At 47.8% G+C, this 20,433-nt stretch overlaps 3 protein-coding genes across 8 annotated transcripts in view; 1 reads left to right on the forward strand and 2 right to left on the reverse strand.

Moving 5' to 3' along the window:
* Window positions 1-240: 240 nt before the first annotated feature.
* klhl22 (kelch-like family member 22) lies at window positions 241-4,776 on the forward strand. Of its 2 annotated transcripts, none has more exons than XM_037483345.2 (7): window positions 241-1,407; window positions 1,622-1,787; window positions 1,878-2,201; window positions 2,320-2,729; window positions 2,920-3,112; window positions 3,247-3,480; window positions 3,671-4,776. In XM_037483345.2, the coding sequence occupies exons 1-7, from the start codon at window positions 1,187-1,189 to the stop codon at window positions 4,007-4,009; spliced, it is 1,887 nt and encodes a 628-aa protein (XP_037339242.2). In that variant the 5' UTR covers window positions 241-1,186; the 3' UTR covers window positions 4,010-4,776. The 2 variants fall into 2 exon arrangements, with proteins under 2 accessions (XP_037339242.2, XP_037339243.2); XM_037483346.2 differs by having other exon boundaries at window positions 242-1,407; window positions 1,878-2,189.
* A 1,902-nt stretch (window positions 4,777-6,678) lies between these two features.
* tbx16 (T-box transcription factor 16) lies at window positions 6,679-11,031 on the reverse strand. Of its 2 annotated transcripts, XM_062562526.1 has the most exons (8): window positions 10,013-11,031; window positions 9,773-9,875; window positions 9,192-9,356; window positions 8,878-9,024; window positions 8,725-8,795; window positions 8,522-8,610; window positions 8,209-8,422; window positions 6,679-8,111 (listed from the first exon to the last, which is right to left on the reverse strand). In XM_062562526.1, exons 1-8 carry the CDS (start codon window positions 10,129-10,131, stop codon window positions 7,679-7,681), a joined length of 1,341 nt encoding a protein of 446 aa, XP_062418510.1. In that variant the 5' UTR covers window positions 10,132-11,031; the 3' UTR covers window positions 6,679-7,678. The 2 variants fall into 2 exon arrangements, with proteins under 2 accessions (XP_062418510.1, XP_037337295.1); XM_037481398.2 differs by having other exon boundaries at window positions 8,209-8,610.
* A 2,501-nt stretch (window positions 11,032-13,532) lies between these two features.
* cabin1 (calcineurin binding protein 1) overlaps window positions 13,533-20,433 on the reverse strand; it is a 32,695-nt gene continuing 25,794 nt past the window's right edge. For 3 of the 4 annotated variants that reach the window (XM_062562444.1, XM_062562447.1, XM_062562446.1), the window contains 3 exons: window positions 20,341-20,415; window positions 17,934-18,198; window positions 16,061-16,515 (listed from right to left, as the gene is read on the reverse strand). In XM_062562444.1, coding sequence (XP_062418428.1) covers window positions 16,235-16,515; window positions 17,934-18,198; window positions 20,341-20,415 — 621 coding nt within the window. In that variant the 3' untranslated portion in view covers window positions 16,061-16,234. Of the gene's footprint in view, window positions 15,559-15,961; window positions 16,516-17,933; window positions 18,199-20,340; window positions 20,416-20,433 lie in introns of those variants that run through there. The other variant, XM_062562448.1, reaches the window with a different exon arrangement.

Raw genomic sequence — 20,433 nt, forward strand, 5'->3', positions numbered from 1 at the left:
TAAATGGTAAACTGTGCCAACAAATAGAATAAACAGTAGTTCCTACTATATATATATATATATATCTTTATATATATTAGGTATCTGAAAAAAGAAAGGGTACTTTTAAGATGTTTAATTATTAATGAAACATGTATAATGTGTCTGGTTCAACTGTTCTATTGATGATCAGTGCAATGATTAGTGACTGAAGTCAATCAAAATTGCTATGATTCAAATTTATTAAAGAAATTATTTCCTAATACGGTGTAAAATCTGTATTTATATATTTAAGAAGAAATATAATTGCTACTTTCGACCCCTGGTGCTGGTGTATTTGAATGACATGCAGTGTGAGAACCAGCCCTCGATGCATAGGAAACAGCATCCTCTTCTGTTTACAAAAAGTGTCACAGTATCTAAGCATATCTCTTACTAAATATTTATTCTATAATTACGAGTAATAAAAAACTGAAACAGAGATGGAACAGATATAATAGTAAAGTCCACACACTACGTTCAGCGTATTATGTTAAAAGACTAGTTGAAAATGTCCTATTGTTGCCTTCAGTGATTGGCTCTTTGTATAAGTGGGCGGGACAAAAACAACGGCAACAACCAATCCTTTGTGAGCTCACCGTCAAACAGTAAAAAAGCTGACTTGTTTTGATCTGTCAAAAAATCAGGCAACAGCGCTCGTCATTCCTCTGAGGAAATGATAGCGACATTTTGACCAAATTGTCAGGGTAAATTGGTTGGTTTCCGACACCACGGTTTCATCGTGCGCTCTGTTCGTTAGCGTCAAGTGTCTATCTTGTTGTTTGGTAGTGCTTTACATTAGCTAACCAGCTAACCAGCTGATAGCTAACTAGCGGCTATTCACCTTGTAAACTTGTAAAAGAAAAAGTTAACATTAGCTGACAGCCTACTGGCGGCTCGCACTCGGCCGACGGAAGTGCGCGCGTGTGTGAGTGTAACGATGTTACCTTCCGATATTTCTAAAATACCCCATAGTTAAACACGCTGTAAATCGCGTGTATAACTCGTGAGGTTCACCGCTGACTTTAAGCCGCTGGCTGCTCTGCCGTGTCTCTGCATACCGGGGGGGGGGGGGGGCAGTTAGCGGCGGCTTAAATTCACCACAGCTCTCGGGGATATAAACGGTTCGAGTCGCAAGTTTTGGCACACGACAGATATATGAAGCCCCATGTCTGAGGAAAGAGAGCCGCGTCCGACGGGAGGACCCCCTGACTCGCCAGGCCGTCCCCGTCGAGAGACCTACACAAGTTCGACCCACCTCCGCAGCCTGCGGGACGGCCTGCTGGCCCTCAGGCAGAGCGGCATCCTGTTCGATGTGGTGCTGCTGGTGGAGGGTCGACCCATCCACGCCCACCGTATCCTCCTGGCAGCCTCCTGCGATTACTTTAGGTACCCGCTTTCCATTTTACACTAGTGTGTGCAAAGCTTCTTTTCTCGACGTGTCTTTGAAAATCACGTGGTAAGAGAAAGCTCTGTGGAGGTCCAGAAGCAAAAGTAGCTGCCCGGAGAGGAAGGCCATGTGATGTGCATGGCACCTCTCCCGGGCCACCAGGTCACCCAACCACGAGCCATGATTTAACAACGTGTCGCTCTCCTCCACCAGGGGCATGTTTGCTGGAGGCCTTCGAGAGACACAGCAGAAAGAGATCCAGATTCATGGAGTGTCTTACGTTGCCATGACAAAAATAATTGACTACATCTACACTTCAGAGATTGAGTTGGACTTGGAGTGTGTGCAGGAAGTCCTCAACGCTGCCACGTTATTACAGGTATGCCCTTCGATGTGCATTTGGTAGATCATGTTATTCACTTTGCGTGGGGGTTTCTTCAGCTAATCTGTGTCCTTTTGTGTTTTAAAGCTCGAGATTGTTATCAGCTTTTGCTGTGATTTCCTTTCCGACTGGCTCGACGAGAGCAACATTCTAGAGGTCCATAATTTAGCAGATCTCTACGGACTGCACGACCTCAATGCCATGGTCCACTCCTACATCCTCAACAAAATTCCGACTTTGTCTTGCACTGATGTGTACCGACAACTCCCCCCGGACGTCGTGTTCAGCGCGCTGAGCAGCGAGCGGCTCCAGGTGAAGAGCGAGAATGAGGTGTACGAGGCGGCTCTTCACTACCACTACAGTCCTGAGCAGGTGGAAACTGACCAGGTGTACTTGCAGGTCAGTGCCAAGGTTTGTCAGCCTTTTGTACTTTATATCTTCATCAGATACACACTATATATGTGTATGTATGTATCTGTGTATATGTGCTTTTCATCAACTAAGTTTTCAAATCTTTTTTACTCAAAAGGACAATCTCAAGATGCTCGATGCGGTGCGATTCTGCCTGATGGACAAACAAGTGTTGCAGAGGCTGAATGGCAGACTGAGCCAGTGTCCACTTAAGGACTCGGTCTCGGCCGCCCTGCGGTACCATGAGCAGGAGATCTGGCAGCCCGTCCTGCAAAGTCCTCTCACGCAGCCAAGGTCCAACTTCCGATACATATTGGGCTTCGGGGGGATGTTTACCTCACATTCCCTCACAGCCGCCAAGCATTTGATTCAGGTGTTCCACCCTAGCTGGGGGCAGTGGAGGACGCTCAACGCGGCCAACACCCCCCGGATGTCCAACCAGGGTATAGCTGTGCTCAACGATTTTGTTTACCTAATTGGAGGAGACAAGAACAACAGTGGGTTTCGTGCAGAGACGTGCTGCTGGAGGTGAGATCCCATCCTGTTAATTCAGTTTGCAAGAGACCTGAACTGACGACGAGTTTATGTCAAATTAGTTAAGTTGATTAAATACTCGACAGAAGATACATAACATGTGGATCTGACATATTTGGACCGTATTATTTGAATTTGAATAGCTGAATCCAAAGTCAGTTCTTTGCCTCTTTTCTTTCTCCAGATACGACCCTCGTCACAACAGCTGGTGCTCCATCCAGCCCCTTCAGCAGCAGCGCGCTGACCACTGCGTTTGTGTCATGGGCGGACATATTTATGCCATCGGAGGACGGGACTACAGCAATGAACTGGAGTCGGTGGAGCGCTACGACCCGCACACCAACATGTGGGAGTTTGTGTCCCCTCTGAAGAGAGAGGTACGAGAATAGTAGAAGGATGAAAGCAAAGTGTGTAGCACTGCTACCATCCACCTGGTGGTGCTACATACTTCCCTAAGTATTGTCGCTGATGCGGTTCTGTTATGTAAAAGAAGTTCTAACTTTCCTTCCAGGTTCACGCCCACGCTGGAGCAGTGTTGGGTGGGAAAATGTACATAACATGCGGCCGCAGAGGAACGGCGTACCTCAAGGAGACCTACTGCTTCGACCCCGTGGACAATCACTGGGCAGCTTGTTCCGAGGGCCCGGTGGAGCGAGCTTGGCACGGCACGGCTGCTGTTAACGGATGCCTCTATGTTATTGGTGGAAGCAATGACGAGCGTGGATATCGCCGCGACGTCCTCAAGGTACAATGCAACAAGTCATGAGGGTCAATTGTTGCACAATGAAGGCGGTGTTTCCACTATTAGGCAATTTTCACACAGTCCGTCATTCCGTTAAAAAGCTTGTGTTTTAAGACCGAGGTCCATATTGTTTGGAAAGCACTTTAATGAAACTGATAAATAAAGTTATTTCCTGTTGTTTTTTTTTTCTCAGGTGGCATGCTTTAGCCCTGAAGCCGACTCTTGGTCTTTACTGGCCCCCCTTCCTGCTGGACACGGAGAGCCCGGCATGGCTGTGCTGGACGGTAGCATCTACGTCCTGGGAGGACGCTCTCACAACAAAGACAACAGGATGAAATACGTTCACGTGTACAACACCGACGCAGACGAGTGGGAGACCGAGGCGGAGTTCAAGGAGCGCGTCTCCGGCCTTGCAGCCTGTGTGGTGCCCATGCCCCACGCTGTGATCGCCCAGGCCCGCTGCGAGGAGCCCACCAAGGCCTCGTGGGAAGCGTTGGACATGGACAGCTCGGAAGACTCGAGTGAGGATTGAAGCAGCCGCGTTGAACTCGCTGTCGCCGAGGTCGCGCACTCTTCCTACGCAGCCTGTTGGAGCAGCTGCGGGATATTATTTGGGCAGCGCCGTGTCCTCTCTGCACCTTGATCACTTTGAGTGCCTCCAAGAACCGAAGCGTCGTCGTCCAGGAACGCTGGACGCTTTTTTTTTTTGTTTTGTTACTGATCACAAACTCTTCCTAGATAATCTTAACACTGCACAGGAAGAGCTGCTGAAATGCTTGCGTTGGTTGCGGATCCCTTGTTGCCAGATGTCAGTGTGGCTGTGTCTGCGCTCTCCATCATAGAGTGAGCCTCTATAAGACTGCTGGCTAAGACACAGCACTCTGTGACCTGAGGTTGACAGGATGTTCTTAAAAGTTCCAATGATGTTTTAACATTGTGCCTTGTTTTTGTGGTTACATCCTAAACTTGTCCTGAGAAGTATGTTTTATGTCGTGTTTCAGTGTATTCTGCAGAGGGAAATGATATTTTACCTGAATGAAGAGGTGTTGGTGCCCTCATCAGCTCAAAATAAGTTGCCGTGTCTGTATTTGGTTTATAAATTTCAAGTCTGGATTTTTTTGGGAAGAACCCCAAATCATTGTCAAATTTGTTGTGTCCTTTCATTGAAGTTTCCATCCTGCATTTATCATTTAATTATAGACTTCAAAGATGCCAACGAGGAGAGGTTTTTAATATCCCTCAAGTAGAGGTTTCTCCTTTCTTCAGCTGAATGTCTCAATTCATAAAGTGTTTTGTCTGTGTGTTTGGTCCTGTCTTTTAAAATGGGATTTGTTATTCCCTTAATGAGAAGAAGTATGTCTTCCACAACCTGCTCCACCACTTCAACCTCAGTGTCCCGATTCAGCCAGTCCACTCTGCAGCCGTGTCTCAACATAGTCAGGCCAATTATCTTGGCCTCTCTCAGTTAAGGTTATGCTCATGAGCATTTAGCACGTTAGCTGGAGCCCACCTGTGTGTTTAGTTCCTCACTTCCACCCCTGCTGTGGCACAGTTTGGGTTTGACACACATGTTCTCCCTTTTTAGGAAAGCGCTGTAATAGAATTCTATAAATTGCTGGGTGTCCTTCTGGTTTGAGCTGGTAGTGGTGGTTTCTGCCTCATGCTCTTTATTCCTCCCAGTCTCTACTAGTTCCTCTCCATTTGGCCCTCCATCAGCTTTATGAAGGCGGACTTTCCCCTCCGAGGTTGTTTCCTCCACATCTGTTACCCCTCCCCTCCACCAGCCCTAAGTGGGTTCCCCCCCCCCCTCCATTTCACACTGTTGTGCCATGTGCTGACACCAGCACTGGACATCCAGGATCAACAATCTGCTGCGTTTATGCGTCTTTTCATTCTGAAGCGGCAGTACCACCTGGGGGCTACTTAAGACATATGTCTCATGCACTCCGCCACGTCAGCGGGGCTTTACTGGGTCGACTGAGTGCAGGTCGATCTGGTGCTCTTTGCGGGACCATTATCAGAGCAATTAAAAGGTCCAAATTACCCAGCGATGCAGAGCCATGCGGATTGAGCCCAGTGGTGTTGTTGATATGTGTGTCGAGGGAATGGTACGATGTGCTTGCTTTGATTCTTGATTCTGATGCTGTGGAGGCTAGGAGGTCCTCAGCCAGCTGGTCTGACCCAAACTCAATTGAGAACCAAGGACGTCACCTGCAGACAGAAATCTGGAGTGAATGCATGCAACAAGTTTGGCATCAATAGAACAACTTTATATACAGAATGTACTGGTTTATGCGAATGATGAAATAGCATCAGCGTAACATCTTAAGGTAGCATTTATTCAAAAAGGTGTCATTCTAACTTGCTGACCCCTAGAAAATGTTCCTCTGTCAAAACCCTGCTATCCCACATTCATAGTTATTGGAAACATCTTTTAAACTATATTAATATTTGTCCTTGTCATTCGTTTGCTGGATTGTTGCCTGGCCTAATAATCAAACCATATTTTTTTCTTTTTTTCTTGTGTCTTGTTTCATTTATATTCATATATAAATAAAGCAAGTCAGAGGCCTGGAGCTAGCTGGTGACAAATACCCTCAAAAAGATGACATTAACACACAAGCGACATTACAATTGTAATATATTTCAACCACATGCACACAAAGGTTGTGGATAGCAGCACAGTCTGGATTTTGTTTCATACTTCTAATACTTTTCTGGTCTGTCTTGTATTTAGGGATCTAAATGGACCTTTATTTCTTTCAGAGGCAAGATCCACACACTATTTTAGCTTGTTTTCTCCATAGACAGGTTATATGCATACACAATGTGAGAACCAAAACCTCTTCTATATTACAACGTATCATTCTAAACAATAATTTGAGGCAGGAAAATTCAAATTCCTTGAAATGTATTTTTTTACATTCTGTGGTTTAATCAAAGAGCTGCCCTCAGGGCGATATGATCCCACAGTGATGCATCTCTCTTTCTTATCTAGTCAGTTAAATTTGTACTCACACACATAGCTGAGGAAGTCTGATGTTGCACAAACTGATTTAAGAAGCCTCCAAGATAATAAATTGCAGCAATAAAATCAATGAAATCCCCACGCCCCCCCCCCCCCCCCCTTCCTCTTTCCTGGACTTTACAACAGTCATTAGCAGCTCATATCCACCCTGGGTGGATGCGATGGGGCAGCTTGTGTTTTTCAGCTGTGAAAGGGAACCAAACTGCCCCCCATTTTCATGCTTTTTAAGGCCCATTGAGATGCAGAACGGGAGTCGTGCAATGCTTTATGATGCCGGTGGGTAAACCTCAGCAGGTGACCCGGAGTCACAGTAACGCAATGTCTTTAATGCATGCTGGGCCTGTTGAAACTACAGAGGGGCCCTCGTTAGATCAACAAAGAGGAAATACAAACAAATGCCACCAGAACACGTGAGGCTTATCAGAGCCGGGGGGGCAAGTAGGCAGATTTGCACCCGCAAACAGAGACAGCTTTACAACACACCAGTTGTTGTGAGATGAGAAGAAAAATTACAAACAGGAGATCAGTTCAACCGGTGGAAATTGTGGAGGCCCGGGCTTAGTTCGTAACCAGAGGGTTTGTGATGATAACTTATGGTCACAAGATGAATACTGTGAGCCTTAAGAGTTAGGAAGTAGTATTCATCAGTCTGTTTTGTTATTACGGTGGCATCAATTTCTGGCATGAAATGTAAACTCGGTGTCTTCTTAAACGATGCATGTTTCTTTGTTTGGATAATAGATTCTCACACAAACGCATTAAATCGGCTCACTTTAAAGGTTTTATTTTCAGATCACATCACATTTGGATTACAGACAGACATTGCACACTTTATGTTTCTTTTACAAAAATAATATTTAAACTTGGAGATGAGATGAAATACAAAATAAATAGACAGTTTAACAATCCAAACAACAATGCAGAACGGCGTAGCACACCCCGGCCAACAGTCGGCATAACTGGCGTCCGAGTCCTCAGTCTGTGGAGCAGAAGGCAGCTACAGGCCAGTGTCCTTCTCCCTCTTCTCACCCCTCCGTCCCCTCCGTTTTGCTGGCGCCGGCCTCGCGGCCCTCGGCCGCGTCTCCGCATGCAGCCTCTCGGCTGTGAGAGAACTGGGTCTGCGGCACCAGTCAAAGTCACCCTCTCAGTCAGTGTGCCAATCGAAGGCCCCCTTCACCAGCACGAGTAAGAGAACAGCGGGTACTGGCTCCACTCGGCCACGTTGCCGTGGTGATAGCCGTGGTGCACCGCCTGTGTGGCGTAGTCGGTGGCCAGGTGATGAGGAGGTGGGGGGTACTGGGCCGGGCCGGGCCCGCCCCACTGTCCCAGGGGCTGCTCGGCGCCGTACGGGCTGTAGATGTGGTGGCTGATCACCCCCGGCTTGCCGGCCTGGCCCATGGACATGTTGAGGACCCCGCTGTAGTCCTGGGGGCCGGGGAGGGGCTGCGGGCCCACCTCGTGCGCCCGAGGCTTCGAGGGGTCGTGGTCGGGAACGGTGGCGACATCGGGGACTCTGGACTCGAAGCTGCCCCGTCCCGTCCCGCCGCTGCTGCTGCTGCTGCCCACGCTGGAGGAGGGAGAGGGAGACTTTCCGTACTCGTGGAACCTGAGGAGCAAAAAAATAAATAAAAAAAGGAGGGCGGGTCACGGTCCGTTCAGCGGGACAACGTCGTGCTGCGATTTGTCGGGGGACTGGTATTCACCTGTACGGCTGGTAGGCAGCCGGGGCGGGAACGAGCTGCTCTGTGTTGTACATGTCCCTGGGGTCCGTCCCAGCGGGGGACTCGGTCCTCACGCTGGGCTCCCTGTCAGCCGCCCACGGGGAGTAGCGCTGCTCTTTGACGCCATCGACCTCTTTCCTTTTGGGCAGATCTCCCCCCTCGCCGTCGTAGCCCTCATACGATGAGCGGCAGAAATCTGAGAGGAGCCGGTTAGGTTCGGTTAGGTCAAGTTTTGGAGTACAGGACACAAGTGGCAAGCATCGGCAGCAGGAAGATTCCGAGTCTGAAAGTGTACCTGGTGGACTGTCCTCCTCAGAGTCTCTGTTCAAAATGTCTGACATCTTGGATCGTTTCTCCGGGCAGTTTGGGTTCTTGTTTGAACGCCTGCAGAGGAACGTTGGAGTTCATTAAAACAACGCAATACATTCATTGTGAGCTGCTGCGAAGGAAATCTGAATATAGATAAGAATGATGTGAAGTCGTCAATGTGACACCCACCTTTTCTTTGTAGTGCCTTCATCCCGGAAGCCTTTTGCAAATGGGTTGTGATCGATCTTTAGCTTTGTAATCTGTAAGTGGGGAAATCAAATCAGTAAAAAAAAACACAAAAAAACAATAATGTGTGAGCGGTTTGAAGGGAGAGAAACGGACCTTGGTGTTCTGGTACGCTGTGACCGCCGTGAAGGAGGTCTCGGGGAAGGTGAAGGTCTGGAAAACGCTCCAGCGGACGCTGAACAGGTCGTCCGCCTGCACGATGTGGAAGCGCGGGTGGTAGCGGTGCATGGAGTGCAAGATGATCTGCAGACAGGAAGAGGGGGATCGGTTCAGACACGCTTTCTGTGCTTTGAGGACAAAACATGCCAAAACAGCCAGACTCTGTTACTGAAGTACTTCATTTATCCACAATCCTTTGAGAAAGCAGTGTGGACATAATTAAGCCCTTATTTTCAAGTGCTCTCACTTACATGGCCATGCTGGTCCAGGGTGTTGTTGGTCAGCTTGAGCTTGAGGAAGGAGATGGACTGCTTCATCCAGTGGCTCCCTGGGGCCGGAGACTCCGGGTGGAGGTAGGTCCTGCAGGGAGGCTGTGGCTCCGCTTTCCCTGCCACCTCCCATTTCTCTTTATTCCACTGCAGGACGGAGACAGACGGAGTCAGTCAGAGCGTCTGGGGAAGGTGGTTCACCTTTCCTCAGACTGTGGGAAGGAAACCATCTCGTTCCCCCCTCCCCAGAAGTGTGAGAGGAGCCGAGTGAGTGCTCAGGGACCGCTTGGGCAGCACCACCCACAGAGAGGGGGTAGTACAGTGGGCTCCCAGCAGGGGATAGAAAAACAGGAAGAGATAGCAGCCCTTTGATGTACGATGTCAGCCGAGGGGGAGGCGCGAGGAAGGGAGGGAGGAAGGGGGGGGGGGGGGGGTGTCTTGTCTGGAGATACTGGTAACCACTGAAGGATTATCTACATCTACATACGTGGAGAATAATGGGCATTTTGTAAAAAAAAAAATAGACTCATTTATCAGGAGAGGAAAAGTAATCTGTGTCTTACCTTGTATCTGAAACCATCCTCAGGGACCATGTCCACCAATAAGATGTACTTGGCGCATGGAATGAGGCCCGATAGATTAATCTTACAGTGTGGAAACATCCTCCTGGAGAAACATGGAAAACAGACGCGTGAGAAGAAGAAGAAGAAGAAGAAGAAAAAAAACGAGCAAACTCAGCGACAGAAGACCTTTCTTTTTTTTTAAACATTTTGCATTCGATGTGATCCTTTTCGTCGTCTTACCTGCCCGGTTTAGTGATAATCATCTCTGTTCCTATTTCACAAAAGGTCTTCCAGAGTTCAGGGTCCTCCAGAGTCAGCCTAATGTTGCCCTGGACATAGGCATCGGGGACAGCAGCCATGGAGGAGGACGGAGGGACGCTGAAGTTTGCTTTTAAATCTAAAAGAGAATAAGAATCATTACATCACAGCCACGTGTTTCACTGAATGTAATAAGAAAAAAAGAACGCTCAGGTCAGACAAAACAACTGAAGACCAAATTGTTTGGGGGGAAAAAAAGAGTTTACAAATTGAGAAGCCCAGTAGTTTTTAGTCCTCACTCACCTCTGGACTGCATTGTTTATTGTTCAGGTTCAGCAGGGGCGCAGGGAGCTTAAAAGAGCTTCATGCACTCAGGGCTAATAAGCAATCCAAGTAAACGTGATATCCTTCCAGGGGAAAAAATAAAAAGAGAAATCCAGCAGCTCAGGGAATCCGCAGGTCAGTCTGCCTCCTTGCAGCAGATATTTCAGAGATCATGAGTCCTGCTGGGAGGGGTGACCATGACTTTTAAGGAGAGCCTTGGAGTGGGTTGGGTCAAGAGAGCCATTCCCAGGCTTTGAAGTGCCACAATGATGAGTCAGAGCCCCGCTGTGATTGGAGGGGGCAGGAAATCAAAGAGACTTAACAGAGCCTTGATACCGTCCCCACAGGAAGGGGGACGAAGGAATTGCATCTTTATTAACTGCTAAGAGACTTTAAAACCAATATGGACAGACAGATCAGGGCTCGCAGCGGCACCACAATCTGTGGAAATATCTAATAGAACTGTGCACCCAAATGACATTTAGAGTGTTTGATCAACGCTTAAAAAAATACCAAATTCATTTTATTTACCAAACCTGATGAAAGTGAGATTTAATGGGTTGTGCATTAAATTTGGTGTTTACGCTGGAGTCCTTCTTTTTCTAATTAAACAGACCTTTTGTATTAATCTCAAATTTGATATAAAAATTAAAATAAACAACCAAGATCTTCTGGAATATGCGTCTTACTTTTACACAACTTGATCCTCAGCTTTCTCCATAATAGAAAATTACACAGTGGGTGTAAACCCATAATGGCGTAGTGATAACATGCACTCTTACTGCAGGTAACCTTTACCTGGGGGGCGTCCTCCGAGGAGCTGCTGCTGCTGCTGCTGGTGGTGGGTTGTGTATTGGGGTGTCTAGACAGGCCCCTGCTCTGATAGGTAATCTCATTAGGCAAGTTTCCCTGGCTGGTTTCTGCATGTGGAGAAAGCCTTGTGTGTAAGGCAATTAACGGCCAGTTAGCACCACAAGCTCAAGTCGGCCTTGAATGGGACAGGAGGGGTCTGAGAATAAAGACTTGCCACAACAAGCGGGCCATCCGGCCGCCATCCACATCCAGGCAAAAAAATCCACATGCGTCGTTCATTGGGCCGTCTTACTGCAGGCAAAGCAAATGCTAAACTGCAGGCATTAGCATAGAGGAACAAAATTAGACCACAGCCCACCCCCGCCCCTCGTTTCCACTGACTTGAAAATTTGAATTGAGGTGACTTTCACATCCCATTCAAGCTCTTTTTTTCTAGCATGGGCACACCACTTCCACTTCAATGTCTTATTGTATTCCCATGTCTTCGTGGTGCATACAATGGCTTCTGTGGGCCCATGCTCTCCGACACCCATTCAACAGGAGCCTTCTGCCACTCCACGCATGGCAGTTTAAATAACAAAACCACACGTGGCGTATGATCTCCGGTTCGAAAAAGCAATGCGTGCAGCCTTTTCTTAAAAGGCAGCACGGCATTCAAAGTGAAATCAGCATCGAAGCACCGAGATGTCTCCTCTCTCCTAAAAGTTCTTCCCTGTGAAAGTATTGACGAGCCCCTCGAAGGCCTCGGAGCGGTCGATGCGGAATAAAACACTCCGCTTGTAACCAAGCACTCAAAGAGGCAGAGATGTCTTCACAATGCTTTACTGGTGGTTGTTGAATGTTTGGATCCCCCCCCCCCTCCTCCTCTCCCCCCCCCCCGCTCCCTTGGCCTTGAAACGCTATGTGTTTTTATCCTCTTTATGCGAAAACCAGCTGTTGTTCGAGGAGTTATTAATCACAGGTCCGGTGTTGCTCTCCTCACTTGGCCGGGCACCACCCCCCCCCCCCCCCCCCCGAGACCCCCCCCGACCCCCTCACCCGCGTTTCACTGGGCACAGAGGTCACACAGATCCGCGAGTGTTTAGGAGGAAGACGCGACGAGAATTAAAGACATTTTGAGGGAGCGGTCCCTGCGGCTCCAGCGGCGGGGGGGTCAGGCGTGAGCACTCAATTCCTCGCCATGACGGGGGGGGGGGGGTTCTATCTTATGTAATAGCAAGCCCCCAGGGAGGAGACGATTTGGAGCAGACGCCACAAGCTGGAACGACAGGGACAAGCAAACCAAGAGCATTGTGGGATTTTGTTCGAAGGCCCCACTGTACTGACTGGTAGCAACCTCCAATTCATTTTAGAGTGAACCACGAGGGAGCATGTCACTCTGTAATGACAGACAGCCGCTTGCTTCTGATCCAGTGAAGCCTGGCGCATGAATCCGCTGGGACCGTCCCTTCGCCAGCGATGCTCCACCTCCCAGGTGTCGTCAGTCTTTTGGCCATTTGCTTTAACTGCACGGATCCCCTTGTGTCTTCGCCGGTTTAACAGCTGCCAATATACAGCCAGGGCCCGGGGATCAGACGGCACTCCGGCAGCCCAATAAAGAGCCCCCGCAGTGCACTGACGAGAAATCTCACACCTTTCGCCCACATTAGCCATGCAGCATGCCCTTTTGATGCTTAATTGGCCACTTTGAGGGGTTTGTAGAGAGATAGCAGCCCCATGGTTGGAGACAACATGATGTCACAGGAGACCGAGCAATCTTCAAGGGAGGGCGGGGGTGTGTGTGTGTGTGTTTGTGTTACCTGACCACAGGTCCAGCGTGATTCATCTTTATCTGCGAAGAGAGGAATTAGAATATCATGATCAGTTCAGGATAATTGCAATCTGCTAATAACGCCGCGTCGCCACAGGAACCGATTCGTCTGCTGAAGGTCAATTCAACGTCCATTTGGTCCACCGTGATCATACTCTGTAACAATACCACGTGTAGCCTCCATGATCTGACCCCGGAGACCACGGTGTCACGCGCAGCGACTGGGGGCCGGGCCAGCTCACATTTGGTCCAGCACATAAGAAAACAAACCTCGAATCTAGCTTGCCTGGCAAAGGGGGCAAATGACAACTTCACAGCACTTCATAAGAAACTCCTGGAAGTTGCTAATGAAGACTAATGACTTCCCTCGTGTCGGAGACTTCACACCCGAGTGTACGAGCCCTTTGACCACAAATTCAGAGAGGCCAGCCGGGTGGTCCGCCAGCTACAAGAGGCAGCGAGCCCACCGCTCCACTGCAGGAGGAGGTCTTTTTATATTCATTTTAGATCTACAAATGTTTTAAAAAGGCCTTTCCTTTATTTTCCTGTTCAAGGGTTTATGTTAATGACTGCGGGTGTAGAGTGCTGCACAGATTGAAGGGTCCTTCAGAGGGCTGAATAAATCATATTGACTTGACTATCCTGCAATGACTCGTCAGTCAGGGGGTTTCCTAATGTTATGTTAAGTGTGAGGATGTATAGTGGGAAGTTTTATAGTTTATATTTGTGTTATATTACCGGCCAGAGGAAATTAGGATTGAGCATTGAGTGAGGGTGTTATTGAGCTTGTCCAGTATTTGCCTCGTCATTATTCAAGATCCAAACTGCTCTGTATTTGTAATACTTAGTGTGTGGTGCGCGTGCATGTGAATGACAGTTGTTTCTCCCCTATGTAATTTATGCAGCCCTTAGTACAGGTTTCTTAAATGGAAAACCATCCCTCGGCCTCCCAAACGGTCCTTCGGAGAATGACCAAGAGGGCCGAGTTCATAAAGACCAAATAACCATTGAGAGTGGTGGTTTGAAGTAGCACACAGAACAAATGTGTTTCTCAAATATATTTTTGGTTTGACACAAACATAATGCATTCATCCCAGACTCCAGCAGCCTGATCAGGGGGGGGGGGGGGGGGGGTGGCTGTTACACTAGTACACTCCCATAAGAACAATAGAAAACTAGCTTACTTACAACAAAAAACAAAACGGACACAAAAATTCATCAATTTCTTTTCTATGGGTGATTTTAGTTTTGCATTTGTATTTTTTTTTCTTATTAGTAGATATTTTCCAGAAACACAATCATTAAATATCTTATTTTTTATAGAAAACAAATCTGTAAAAAACATTCGGTTGTCTTCCTCTGAGTTCAGCTGGAATTGTGACAAATTTACCAAAATGGTTTCAATGGAAAGGCATTTATATCATTATCATCCACGGCAGGTATTTTAAATCCACTGAAATCAGGAAGGATCATGTGAAGCGTCTGGTCAAGGCAAATCGCTTCCTGAGTTGACTAAAAATAAAGCTCAATACTCAGCGCATTAAAACATATTAGAGAAGGTTTTTGGTTGTGATATGTACAAAAGTCATAATTAAAACCTCTTTCTACATCGTTCCGATCAGTGCTGGTGACGGAATGTCTTCCTGGTATGAACCTCTTAGCTACAATTGCACACACAAAAAAAGAAAAATATATAGGACAAAATATTACAAAAAAAAAATACAAAAATAGCACAAAGTTTAGTGACAACTGAAAAAAAAAGAAAAACTCCCAAACGTTCAGTGTAAACATTTCTGGTCTGCTACAGGTTGTGAGGCTCCACAGGTGAACCTCGAATGCAGCCGATTGTCCTTATTTCACCCTGGTGTTCATTGAAATGTTCCGTGTCCCAGTGTCCCAGTGCAATGGGTGTTGCAGATGAAATTGCCAAAGTGATTAAAAGTGGTGGACAGCAGGCCCATGCTGCCGGGCGTCAGTCCAGACCGAGGCCCCTCAGACGGGTGCTTAGCTGCAGCTTGGAGGTACAGTCAGCACACAGCGTAGAAAAATAAAACGCGGAACAGGCCGGCTTTAAAGGCCGAGTGCAGGAGAGCCGGGTACACCGATGTGCGATATGCATAAATGGAACATTACAGACATGCTGCGGGACTAAAGCCGTCCTCATCCCTCTCACACACACCTGCACCGCTGAGGAGCAGCGCAGCGCGGCGACACGACAACAGGCAACGACACTACTGCGTTTTTATTTCAGTTGTGGGGAGCTTTCTGGCGACGCACACGAGGGAGCAATAGCATCGACGCGTACCATTCCCCTTTAAGACAAGAGGCGACGCCAAATTGCATTCACTTTCAGCGTGCACACAAGGCCTCCAGCGGCTCAGACGTCCATGTCCATGTCGTCCTCCTCATCGTCCTCGTCGTCGTCGTCCTCCTCCTCCTCCTCCTCCTCGTCCTCTTCCTCCTCGTCTGACTCGCTTTCAAGAGATGACTCCTGGCTGGACGTCTCCTGCACTTCCAGCGCTGGCTGGCTCAGAGTGTCCTTTTTGACTGTGGCTGCAGACTGAGACGAGAGGATGACGTTCTGCGGAGGAGCAGAGAGCAGGGCACGGTTTGACCTCAGGACTGTGGCTACATTGGTACCTTGGAGTTTAGTTTTTGAAATGCTTCATACCAATAAGGTCCGTGTAACCTAAGGTCAGCGGTTATGTAAATCAATAAACTATAGCAATTAATATAAGTATCGAAACCAAATCTTCACAATTTGTTCTTTTAAATCAAATTTGACTAAACAATAAAGGAAAGTAAAGAAATTATTCCATGTTTCTCGAACAACGTATTTTGTTGAGATATTTTTTGTGCTGAGGCTTTGATAGTTTCCTTGAATTACGTTCCATAAGTAAAGGTTTGACGGGAACACGACCTAATGGCGCCGAAGACGTGACAGTGGGCTCACAGAGACACACAGGTAGAGGCCAAGTAACTACCTTCAGTCTCTGCTTGGTCTCCTCGGAGATGCTGCCTTTCGGGGACAGGAGCGTGGGCGTCGGAGGCGTGACTGTGATTTCTGGTGGGAACTTGGTGACGGAGGAAGGGATGTAGAGCTTTGGCATGTCGTGCGGGACACGGGAGCGGATTCGGCCGGCGTCTGGAAGTTTGGACGGATCGTCGCTGGCATACTGCTGCTGGTCTGAGGGGGGGAAACAACAGGACAATTCTGACCATTTTCAAGGAACATGAAGCAACTTAACTCAAAAGTCCTAATTACAGACAGTTTGCATAAGAATGTCATCGATGCAATTATTTCTCTTTGTCACAGCTCCTAGTAAAACGTTCTGAACTGGTTGGGTGATACTACATGTGGCCGTTTTCCCCTGGAACCAGGCTGCTGCTGCTGCTGCGGATGCGGATGCTGATGCTGCTGCTGTTGCTGCTGCTGCCGACTGCTGGCCTTGGGATACAGAGGCGAGTTTCATCTGCTGGCAAAGGTGAGACTCCTGCTGTCGGTAGGGAAGTCCTTCTGAGGGCTCCTCCCGCTCATCTTGGGACACAAACAAAGCAGCAACAAAAGGCCCTTAAAAATCTATTTCATCACAGCGTTACTGCATTTGCTAATCTTCAGTGATCGATATGCAAATTAAAGTCCATCTACGATCTGTCAACAAAGGAAGACGTTCCGTGAAAGGCATCAAACACATAATGACAAAGGACATGCCGGAGATGGTAGAGCATTTCCCCATCCCCACCAGAAATGATCCAATACTCATTCAGGCATCTCCACAATGTGAACAGTGCCACTTAATGCTGACCTGCGTGTGTGTGTGTGTGTGTGTGTGTGTGTGTAACATCATCTACAACTACACAGGTCCACAAACAATTCAAATATGCAGCTAGAGGTTATACACTTTCAGTAAAATCATTCATGAAAAGGTTCATGCAATAGCTTGTTACATTACTCCGGATGAACAAATCAAGAAGATAGTTTAAAAGTGAACTTTCTAAAATTGTTTTGAACAAGAACCCAAAACTTGATATTAGAGAGCAGCTGTGCAGCAACCGATGGTCAAGAACCCAAAATTATAAAGTATGTTAATTCTTTTTAGGTGTAATATTATCTTAAATGTATACTTGCTTTGTTCTTTATTGTTTAGATTAGGTGGCCAATTATTTTACCACAGCACAATGTAGTGGTCCATGTGAAAACATTTCTGTTAAGGTTAATTGTATTTGCTGGAGTAGATTCTGAATTTTTAGCCCATGTATTCTGATACCAGTTGGGGTCATTAATATCAAAAGCATCAACGGTGTCTTTGTCTACAGATATCAAAGGTAACATGGGGCTTTTGTTTAAAGGGTTGCAGTAAATGGGCCCAAACAGGAAGAGACAAATGCAGTCGTTCCATTGGCTGAGCACTTATCTGAAAAGGAAGAAATGAAAGCTGCCTCAACAACAACAACAACAACAGGGTTTAATTTCTCCAAATTGTTATTAATGCCCTCCAACAGCAAACCAAAAATACACACAAGTAATACATATTGATAATTGAAGCTCAATGGTTGAGTTTTTATTTCATCAGGGAAATTCAGACTGAAGACAGCAGGAATTGAATCCCCCAAAAAACATGATAAACAGCAAGCCAGACAATTCATTATGAGAAACAGAAATTGCTTGTCAAACCTCTCCAGAGGCTCAGAGAAAGAGCAGCAGTCTGCAGGACCATAATTCCAAAAAGGGAGAAAATTTCAAAAGGCAAAATACAAGCACACCAGAGTATGCTGTTATGTAAGAGATGTGTGAAAGTACACTGGTGCCCCCTGCTGGTCACATTGACTAAAGCGCGTAAGGATCTTCACATGCTCACAATTGCAAAAGAGCAGTTTCTCTTTAAACTCTCCCAGGCATCATCTTTTTAATAATCTATGTGCATGTGTACACAGCGACACAATACAGTGCTGTACCTGTGTGTGGTAGGAAGGCCATGGTGGCGGCGGTGGCAGCAGCGGGATGGCTTGACGCCCTCCTCTGCTGCGGCTGATCGTGGAATCCTGAGGCTTGAGGTCTGGACAGCTTGCTCAGGGGCTCGTACGCCACTTTGGCTTGACCCTCCGGGGTCGTCAGCGGGTGGCACGCGGCGTGGCTGAGCAGGACAGGGGACGAAAGGGAGGCGGGGAAGAAGATGTGGTCCTTGGTGTACTTGGGCGTGGTCGGGGCATCGGCCGCAGGCTGTCGGGACACAAAAAGGGAGAGCAGCGCTCGTGAGAAGGCTGCGAGTGATTGTGGCGGTCCATCGGCTGCGTCGACCGTCCTCGGCTCAGGCCGCTGCCTGAGAACTGCTCGTCGCCTTCCCCGGAGACGCCGTCTACTCAGAGAGCCACGGTCAATGCCGCTGCACCTTTACAAACAACACGTCAGCGATGTCAAGTCTCAGGTCTAGGCTCTTCCACAGAAGCGGTGATGAAATCCCTCACGGACATTGCGACGTAGTCCCCCGTGGGGCTCAGAGGCCGACCTGTGTGGTGGACCCGGTGTCGGCTTCTGGCAAGGAGCTCGGCTCTACGCCACACCACGTCCCTCTGAGCCACTGTCCTGTGTGTCCTTTCGAGGACCACTTACAAGCACAAGAGCTGCACAAACAACCGGTGACAACAGGCGCCGTGCTCCCAAAGCCGCTGCCATGGCAACACTGAGGAGCACGGTTAAAAGAAATGAAAATACCAGTCTCTAGTTTTTTGATTTAAACAACGACGAGAAGTTGGGAGGAGAAATAGCCTTTATACACCTTTAACTCGAGCTCTGCAGTGCTGTATGAACTGTGGCAAACACAGCCGATGTGGTCATGTGATATATGCGTGTGCTAGGATACAGAGAATTGTATTGCGTTAATTATGCAGACCTGTAAAAAGTTTATGTTTTTTAGACTTTACGTGACTGGTACATTTATTAAGATTTCAAAGCCTAGAGATGAGTCACAGGGGCTGCACTACTTTCGGGACAGGCGTGCTTGGACAGATACAGTATGCCTGCTCGAGATCATTTGGCAAGAACATAGCATAGCAATTCCCCCCCCCCCCGCCCTTTCGGCTGGGAGTTGAAGCCTAAGTGTGCTCTGAATAACAGCTGTGTGCGACGGAGCTCCCCACGGGATTCACACAGCAGACACAGGCGACTGCAACAAACAGAGCGGGGCGCCCAAAAGCTTCGACAGATCCTTCGGCCCAACACAGCGCAGCAGCAGCAGCTCCACGGCCGGCTTTGATGATTCACATCTCGTGAATTAAACACCACAACAAGGACACCAACAAGTCAGCTGGATAGAAACACGGCGCGCCTGGGAAAATTGCAGCGCACACATGTAGGTTTGCAGTGTCGTGACGGTGGGCGGCTGGCTGACAACCTGACGTTTCACAACGGGAATGGAAAGATGGTTCTGGGCAATCATCAAGGTTGGCTAGTGTAGGAGTTGGCGCAACACGACCAAATGACCGGGCCAACAGAACATTTTAATTTAATAGCCTGCCTGAAGGGGCGGGACTGACACTGGAGCTGAGACGCGAATACCTAAATTCTTCATTGAGGGATAAAACCTCAACATTCTCCGAAGCCTGTGGATATAGAGCAGGTGGGGGGGGGAGGGGCAGGAGTATTTTAATGAAGTACCGCCATGGAGTCTCTTAAAGCGAGGCCACCGTAAAAAGCAGAAAGCTCATGAAGGTGGATCAGCATGTCGCCGTGTCGTTCCGATATGGCATCACACCACACAGACCACAGCGCTCCACATACAAATGTGTGAACATAGTAGTTGAAGGCGCAGGAAGGAATTTTAGAAATTCCACCCCCCCCCCCCGCCTATATGACAATGTCTGGATTTTTTTTAAATGCACCATAATCTGTGTTGTGTGTTTAGGTGGAAAAATTAGACCAACAACAGTAGAGACAAAACTAACACGAACAACAAAACGATTCAAGCAGAAAATAAGATGACGCGATCAGTGAACTGGGAAAATCCATTAATTTTGCTTTAAAGCTACTTCCTGTGGTTCAGGGGAACGTCACCCTGACAACAGGATGTGGGCAGAAGGAGGGACGTGAGGAAGGGGGAGTCACCCCCACTGGGATGGAGCTGTTGGGGTGAAAAACAGCAGGACCAGTCACAGATGGATGGTTGCACACGCTGCTAATGCACCTTAAACCCGTCTCCAGTGAAGCCTTCAATCATCACGACGTCGGGAGAATTTTCTCATAACGTGTCAGACAAAAACAAAAGAGGAATAGATAGCATGCACATTTAGCTCTTAATCTATTCATGTCAACTCCAACGTGAGCGATGGTGAACGAGGGAGAATGATTGCGTAGTTTTTTTTTTACCTGTCTTTGGGCAGAAGTGGCCAACTGGATCTGGCAGAACTTCATAGCTTGATCCAGAGCTACATCCTCATCGACCTGAGACGGAAGAACAGG

The sequence above is a fragment of the Pungitius pungitius genome, chromosome 5 (genome assembly GCF_949316345.1).
Source record: "Pungitius pungitius chromosome 5, fPunPun2.1, whole genome shotgun sequence".
NCBI lineage: Eukaryota > Metazoa > Chordata > Actinopteri > Perciformes > Gasterosteidae > Pungitius > Pungitius pungitius.